The sequence below is a fragment of the Belonocnema kinseyi genome, chromosome 6, assembly GCF_010883055.1.
Source record: "Belonocnema kinseyi isolate 2016_QV_RU_SX_M_011 chromosome 6, B_treatae_v1, whole genome shotgun sequence".
NCBI lineage: Eukaryota > Metazoa > Arthropoda > Insecta > Hymenoptera > Cynipidae > Belonocnema > Belonocnema kinseyi.
The window spans coordinates 74,665,204-74,673,440 of record NC_046662.1 but is presented as its reverse complement, the minus strand read 5'-3'; the positions used below and the strand labels follow the sequence as shown (position 1 = coordinate 74,673,440).

The following is an 8,237-nucleotide window of genomic DNA, read 5'->3' as shown; positions in this document are numbered from 1 at the left end:
TGGCCGCCGGACCGGGAATTTGATGAATTTTCAGAAGAAAAATCTGCCCAAGTTCGATTTTAACTTTTTTTTTTAATAATTAAATTGCAGTTTTGAAGATTTAAACACTTAAAAATTAAAAGTATTTGAAGTTAAAATTTTTTGATAAAAAACAGTTTTCTTTTATCAACTGTGAATGTATATAAATAAATTATTTTTAAAATGGATCTGTAATTGTCCAAACAATTCTATAGATCCGTTACAAATTTGAGAATTTTCAGATTGTAACTGTTTCAATCTAAAGTCATAATAAGAATTAAAATTAATATATCATTTATTCCGATAATTTGATTTTTAAATAAAAATTTTCATGATTTATCTATAATATATTTTTAATTCAGAGTTTCAGGTCTTCCTTTATATTATTTTTTATATTTAGTCGATAAGTTTATTAATATATTATTTCTATTAATTTTTTTAGCCATTAAAAAATGTAAACGTGCGTTTTATTATTTTCAACTTAAAAATAAATTCATAATAATATTGTCATAATTAAAGGTTTTTATTGAATTTAAAATATTGTGAGTGTAATTTATTTCATTTTTATCCCATTTAATTTTTAAACAATGTTTAATTTATAAGTGAAATTGTTGGATTTTGACACATAAATAACTCTATTATTTTATAGAAAAAATTTGTGTAATTTTAAGAGATACTTAGAAGTTTTGAAAAGATTCAAAATTAATGAAAAACTTGAAATTATTTCAAGTAATTTAAACGAAGTGTGTTAACATTTTTTTTAGAACTTCTAAATATATTTTAAAATTAATTGAAATTTTCCTACAATTATTGAAAATCTTGCAATTAAAAAAAAAACTTAAAATCTTCCATGTTCTTCTTTGATAATTTTTTCCTAAACTTTCTGTTAAAATAATTTTTCAAATGGAAAAATGATTTTCAATTTTCCTAAGAATCTTAAGAAATTTTTTTATTCTTATGAAGTCTTTCACAATTTAAAAAAAAATCTAAAGTTTTTCTTTGAAATCTGCAAAAATCGACATTTTATTTTAAATTCGGCTGTGATTATTTGAAATTATTTTAAGTTCTAAATTTAATTCGAATCTTGGTAAAACTTCTAAATATCTCTTGAAATTACTATAATATTATAGAAGAAATTTAATTTATTTTGAAATATATTTAAAAGTACCGAAAAAAAATTGAAAAATTATTTTAAATTTGGAAAAGATTAAAACCACTTCTAGATTTCTGAAGATTTTGAAATAATATTTTAAAGCTCAGAAGAATGCCTAGACTATTTAAAATAAGAATAATTTAAGAACTCTTACTTTTAAAAATTCTTTTTCAATTTTTAATATGTTTAGCTTAAAATTGATTATATAAAATAATTTTGAAAATTTTTTAAGTTCATTTCTTGATTCTTTAATTGAGACTATTGAAAATTTCAACGTGGATTTATATTTTTGGAACTTAATCTGAATCTTTGAACTCTATAATTGATCAAATTTCTAAATTTTGCAGTTTATTTGCATTTCATTTAACATTGTTTAACTGAAAAATGTTAGTACCTTCCATTTGGTACGTGTACATTTTTGAGCATTTGAATACACAATTTTTGAATTGAAAAACTTTTAAACTTCAATTTTAAAAGTTTGGAATTCAAGTGTTCTACTTTGAATGCTTTAATTTGTTTATTGTTCATTACTTTGTATGGAAAAATGTTTGGAATATAGTTTGATTTTTTAAATTTCATTGACCGTGAAAAATGTTTGCATACCGGGAAAAAACCGGGAATTTTTTTCTTCGACTAAAACGGCCACCCTGAAATCACAAAGAGAATATTTCCTTGTTATACGATAATATATTAATCTTAAACAACACAAACAGCAAGAATAAATTTCAATTTTGACATGTTGACCTCGACATGATAAATTTTTTTACTAATACTTATAAAACTTAATAATAATAAATGATGTTTTTAGGGCCCACCAAGAACTTCTTCGTTAACGGCTCCCATTATGTTACTTGAGGGTCACCAAGGGGATGTCTTTGCTGTTGAATTTCACCCCGAGGGTCAATATCTCGCTTCGTCAGGTTTTGATCGACAAATTTGTGAGTAGAACAAAACCAGTGTTTTTGTCAATAACGGTTTAACCGGAAGGTTACATTTTTTTAGAAACGATAACGCGATACTTATTCGCAGAAATAATGACAATTATTTATACTAAATTGGTATTATAACCAAACTTTTTCTCCCACGTGAAAAATTGGTGTGGAGGTAAGAAAAACAAATCTTTTACTACAAAATTCTAATATTATGGAACCGTGCTTTTGGGAAAGAAAAAATAAACTTAAAAGATCCTTAAACAAGAATATCAATTTTTTACAAATTTTAATTATTTGCATATGTCTCAATCTAATATTTATTCTTCTCTTCCTTATTAAAATTTAAAACGCATATTAACGAAGCTTACTTTTAAATCCAAAAAATGGCGAAATCGAGAAAATAACGAAATAAATTACCCCTTTAAAAAACGTTTTCCAAACATAAAAGGAATACAAGAAATTAAGAAAGAAATAATTAAGAAATAAGCGAACAAACAATTTGTTATTCTTTTTTTTTTGGATAAAATTAGCCGACAAGTTTATTTCCGATTTAAGAAAAATAAATTTATTATCAAATATTATTTGAATTTTGACGTCTATTTTTCAAAATGTACCAATTTTTTCTTTAAAATTCTATATTTTTTGACCTAAATTAAATACAATATTTAAAGTTTCTTTTTGGATTCCTGAGAGACAGGTACATTACTTTTGTTGTCAGGGGAGTTTTTTCATAAAATCGGATTTCTTAGTTTTTCCTACAAATAACGAAAAATACATACAAACAAAAGTTTCAACATCTAAAAAAGTTATACAAAAACTTTTTCTTGGCCTTTAGTGATATCTTACATCGTTTACGAAACAAGTTCGGAAATTATATTATCAGACAAAAAATTGTCCTGTTATTAAAAATGGTTCAGTCTGAATAAATATCTAATTTTTATATTAAAAAAAAATGAATGCCAAGATTCAATGTATCAGTAAATTCATGCATTTTTTTAAAATCGAAAATGTATGTTTTGCTGACAGATTCTGCGACCTAATGTGTAAAACCAGAATTATTATTCGACATGGCAGGATTTATACTTATTGTTCAAATATTTCGTTTAAGCAATGCAATTGTTAAAAAAACTATTTTTATTTAAAAAAGAACAATTTTGTTCAAATTTTATGATTTAGAATTAAAACTAGTATAAATTAAAAATAGTTTACAGATTATGAATGTAAAATTCTTTATTAGATTAGTTGAATTGAAACATAATTTTTAGGTTTGAAAACACATTCAAATAAAAAAAAATATATGGGGCACTCCATACAATATTTGCCATCAAATTTTTTTTTCACGTAAAAAATTTGTTTTATTGTTTAACACTCAAAAATATTCGATACGTATTTTTTTAATTTCAATATGACATTCAAAGCTTTCGAGAAAATTAAAAAAAATGTATGTTCATAAAAAAGTACCCTTTTGCCATTGCTTATACTGCAATGTTAAACAAATATATGAAAATTCATACAGAAGATAAAATTTGGGTCTTTTCCTCAACTTTCAAATAAAGTATACTAAAATCTACTTTAATTATTTATTTAATAATATAAATCAAATATTTATTAAGAAATAGATTTTTTCAATTTGGACCTGTTTTTTTATTTTTTATTTTAAAGATCTGATAAAAATTAGGGAGTGGGTAGTCAAATACTTTCGAAGACTTAGAAATAAAATTTCGAAGCTTTTCAAGGATATCTAAACTATTAAGAATAAAAATAACTTAACTTCTAATGTAATAATGGTTCAGTTAAACAAAATTAATGGTTCAAGTTTTAATTTTTCTAGCTCAAAATTGGTGAAAATATAATAATTTTTTAAATTTATTGATTGATTTTTCAATTTAGAGTATTGAAAATGATAACATGGATTTATATTTTTGGAACTGAATCTGAATCTTTGAACTCTGCTATTTATTGAAGTTAAAAATTCTAAATTTTTCGGTTTATATGCATTTAATTTAAAATTATTCAGTTGAAAAGTATTAGCACTTTCCATTTTATAGGTGTAAGTTATCGAGGATTTGAATAAAAACTTTTTTATTAAAAAACCTTTTAACTCCAATTTTAAAAGTTAAAAATCTAAGAGTTCCACCTTGAGTACTTTAAGTACCAGTTGATTTTTCAATAATTCAACTGGAAAAATGATTGCCTTTAGAGATCGATTTTTTCAATTTAATTGACAGTGAAAAACTTTTTTCCTTCAATTAAAGCGGACACTCTGAATTGATTTGTCCCAATATTACAGATATCTGGAGTGTTTATGGAGAATGCGAAAATGTATCAGCTATGTCAGGGCACAGTGGGGCAGTTATGGAAATGCATTTTAGTCCGGATGGAAGTCACATCTATACAGCGAGTACAGACACGACGCTTGGTTTATGGGACTTTATCGCAGGAACGAGGATAAAAAAGTTGAAGGGCCACACCTCTTTTGTGAATTCGATATCGGGTGCTCGAAGAGGGCCAATTCAATTATGTTCGGGCAGCGACGACAGTACGATTCGGATTTGGGATCCCAGGAAGAGAGGACAGTGCTTCACCTTGAACAATACTTATCAGGTTACGGCCGTGACTTTCAATGATACAGCTGAACAAGTCATCTCCGGAGGGATTGATAACGATATTAAGGTTTGGGATCTCAGGAAAAATGCGGTTCTCTACAAAATGAAAGGTCACACAGATACCATTACAGGATTGAGTCTAAGTCCTGATGGCTCTTATATTCTTTCCAACGCCATGGATAACACATTAAGGATTTGGGATGTTAGGCCTTTTGCACCTTACGAACGTTGTGTGAAGATCTTCACTGGCCATCAGCATAATTTCGAAAAGGTTTGTAGTTTTGAATTCATACGTGTGTGGATCACAGTCTTTCCCCCATTCCAGGGTGTCCAGCGACCTTGAAAACGTGGAATTCTCCTTGATTTTTTTACGAGAACCTTAAATATAAATTTTGTTTTGCATTTTAAAGTTATTTTCTTGAAATGCGACAAGTAATTTAAATCTTTTAGTCTATTTTAACAGAAACATATCGTTTAGAAAAATCTTGCTACTGAAAAATTGGTTATTTGTCCAAATATAATTGATCTTTTGTTCATTACAGAATGAATAAAGAGAATTCAAGGGACTTTTTGTGGACTGTGCCAATTAGTTTATAGATTATCAATGAAGCGACTTTAAAATTGTGAATAAGCCTGTAATTTTTTTAAATTTCTTCTCCGTTAATATAGAACCTTAAAGCATACATTTTTTTGTGATATTCAACTTACAAATTATAAAAATACTTAGTTGAAAATCTTGATGTTAATTTAGTTTCAGAATTATAATAAACACAAAGATTTTACGGATTTCAAAGATTTCACAACAATTTGACAATGATTGTAAGACTGAAAACATTTTAACCCTACGTTTATAGACTTTTTTTTCCCACCTTCCGTTTACAGACAGGGTTTTGTTTAAGTCCTATTCAGTTTTCCAACTGTTTCTGGCTTTCATCAAATTTAGTAAAATTCAGGGTAATTTTTTTAAGTGCCTACTATACGCTCCAATTGTTGTTAGTACCAAATGTTAAAAATTTTTTAAAATAAAAATTGAAATTTGGGAAAAAAATAGAAAAAAATCTATGCTTGTAAAAAAATTCATAATTTTGCAACAAATACATTTTTTTTAATCGTTGCAAGGTCTGAAAGCTTAGAATATGACCTTCGGAAAAGAATAGGCCCATTTGAATTATTTGAAGACCTGAAAAATGAGAATATTTTACAGTAATTTATGCAGACAATTCCATAGAAAAAGTAGGATATTGAGTGTTAATCCATATTGATTGTACAAAAATAGACCATAATTACATGAAAACTTTATGTTGCTCATATAAATACCCAAAAATACCAAATAAAGCAAAACGATGTTGACTAACTGGTGAAAACACTAACGCGGTTTACAGACAGGGTCTTTTATGTCACTTTACGCAATTTCACCGCGCACCGCTCAAAAGTTAACTGACGAACTGCAGCGTCACACACCGGACCTGGCCCTATTACTGCATAGATTTTTAGAGGGGGGAACTGAACTTCCATATTTTCCCAGAGGCGAGACATTTCAGTTTGAAAAATCATTTGTGCCTTAAAGTCCCACTCTCTGTAAATGCAGGGTTAATTATTGAAAATATTTGAAAATGGGTACAGTGCACCGGATTTCAAAGAATTAAAAGCATTTCAGAAATTTCAACTGATTTCATAATGTGATAAAACATTTTAGAAGGTTTCAAAAAAATTTAGCAAATATTTCAAAAGATTTCAAGATTGTAAAAAGGCGTGTACGCTAGATTAAAAAGATTTCTCAAAAATTTCAAACATTTCATCAATATTTCAAAGAATCTTTTAGAAAAATATTTTAGAAGATTTCATAAAGGTTTCAAATATTTTAATGATTTCAAATTAATACAAAAGATATCACAAGTATTAAAAAGATTTCAAAGGATTATAAGAATTTCAAAGAATGAAAAAAGTGTACAGTATACCAGATTTCAAAGGTTTCAAAATATTTCTAAGATTTTAAACGATTTCAAAATTGATTCAAGATTTCAAAAGTTTCCCCGAAGAGATCAAATATTCCAGTGATATAAGACGAACACAAAAGGTTTGAACCGCTGTGCAGGACACCAGATTTTAAAAATTTCGAAAAATTACGATTTAAAATTTTTTTAGGAGATTTCAAATATACCAGGGATTTCAAGCGAATACAATTCAAATGATTTTAAATATTTCAAAACATTAAAAAAAGATTTCACAGAAATTTCAAGATTTCACAAAGATTTTAAATAGTTCAAAAGATTTCAACGTAATCGCAAAGATTTCAAGGATCCTTGGGAAGAAATATTTATTTATAATTATAAATGTCATGATTTTATTATTAATAATGGTATTTTGTAAAAGAGAAAATAATCTTGATTATGGAAATATTTTAAACATATAAAAATTATTTAAGATATGTTCCTCTTCGGACTTTGTTATGCCTCCATGAATTGTTTTTCAAACGAAGTAAATCTATATAAAATAATAATTTCTTTAATGGACAGAAATCACTAAAGAATCATTCAACATTTTTTTATAATGTCAAATTTCTTCTAAAAAGGTTGTTTCTTCTTTTTTACATATAAAAATTGGTGTTTGATCGTTGGGTGGGACTTTTTAATCTCCATGAATGAATTTCCATTGATAATGTATATTCAATTTTTAAAAATAAATTATTTAATTGGCAGGAATCATTAAAAATCATTCAACTTTCTTTTATATAAAATTTCTTATAAAAAGATGGTGCTGGTCTTATTTTCTGCATGTGAAAATTAATGTTTAATCTTTACCCTTTTTCGCGAAAAAATTGCCCTAATTACCGTTTTTGAATCGCTGTACCCATAATAATAATTATTCACTTTTTTTCAGAGAATAAACTAATTAAATCCATTTTTTCAGAATTTATTAAGATGTGCGTGGGCACAGGATGGAAGCAAAGTTTCGGCGGGTTCCTCAGACAGATTTCACTACATCTGGGATACGACGAGTCGCAGGATTCTTTATAAGCTTCCTGGTCATAATGGATCAGTCAACGATATCGACTTCCATCCAAAAGAACCAATCGGTAGTTTGCAATTCTTGATATTTTAATTTTCTATTTTAAATTAAATAAATATTTGCTTTAGGAAGAAAATTTTAGTACATCATTACATTTGTTTAATTTTCTCTTTGTTTCAGTCTGTTCGGGATCTAGTGATAAACAAATATATCTAGGAGAAATTGAACCTTAATTCTGTATTAAATCAACGAAGTACAAGAACGAAAATTAAAATCTTATAAGTTATAATACCGTATAACATTAAATATCCCTTCCTCTTCCCTTTGAGAATTACGTAAGTTTTTTATAGTCCTTATGTACATTGTATATTGTGGTTAAAATTTGTATAAACGTATGTCAACTGAGGTTCTTTTTGTACTTATTTTCCCAACCTCTTTATTAGTAAAAATCTCCAAGAACATGCTATGTTTTCATGTGCTATTCATATTTTTTATTTTAGATTTTATAGGGTCTCCAAT

At 26.7% G+C, this 8,237-nt stretch overlaps 1 protein-coding gene across 1 annotated transcript in view; it reads left to right on the top strand.

Annotated features, from left to right (window-relative positions):
* LOC117174372 (U5 small nuclear ribonucleoprotein 40 kDa protein) overlaps positions 1-8,007 on the top strand; it is a 10,054-nt gene extending 2,047 nt beyond the window's left edge. Inside the window, exons 2-5 of the mRNA XM_033363436.1 lie at positions 1,980-2,109; positions 4,394-4,980; positions 7,620-7,785; positions 7,899-8,007. Of these exons, the coding sequence (XP_033219327.1) occupies positions 1,980-2,109; positions 4,394-4,980; positions 7,620-7,785; positions 7,899-7,951 (936 nt within the window). The 3' untranslated portion in view covers positions 7,952-8,007. The remainder of the gene's footprint in view (positions 1-1,979; positions 2,110-4,393; positions 4,981-7,619; positions 7,786-7,898) is intronic.
* The last annotated feature ends 230 nt before the right edge of the window (positions 8,008-8,237 follow it).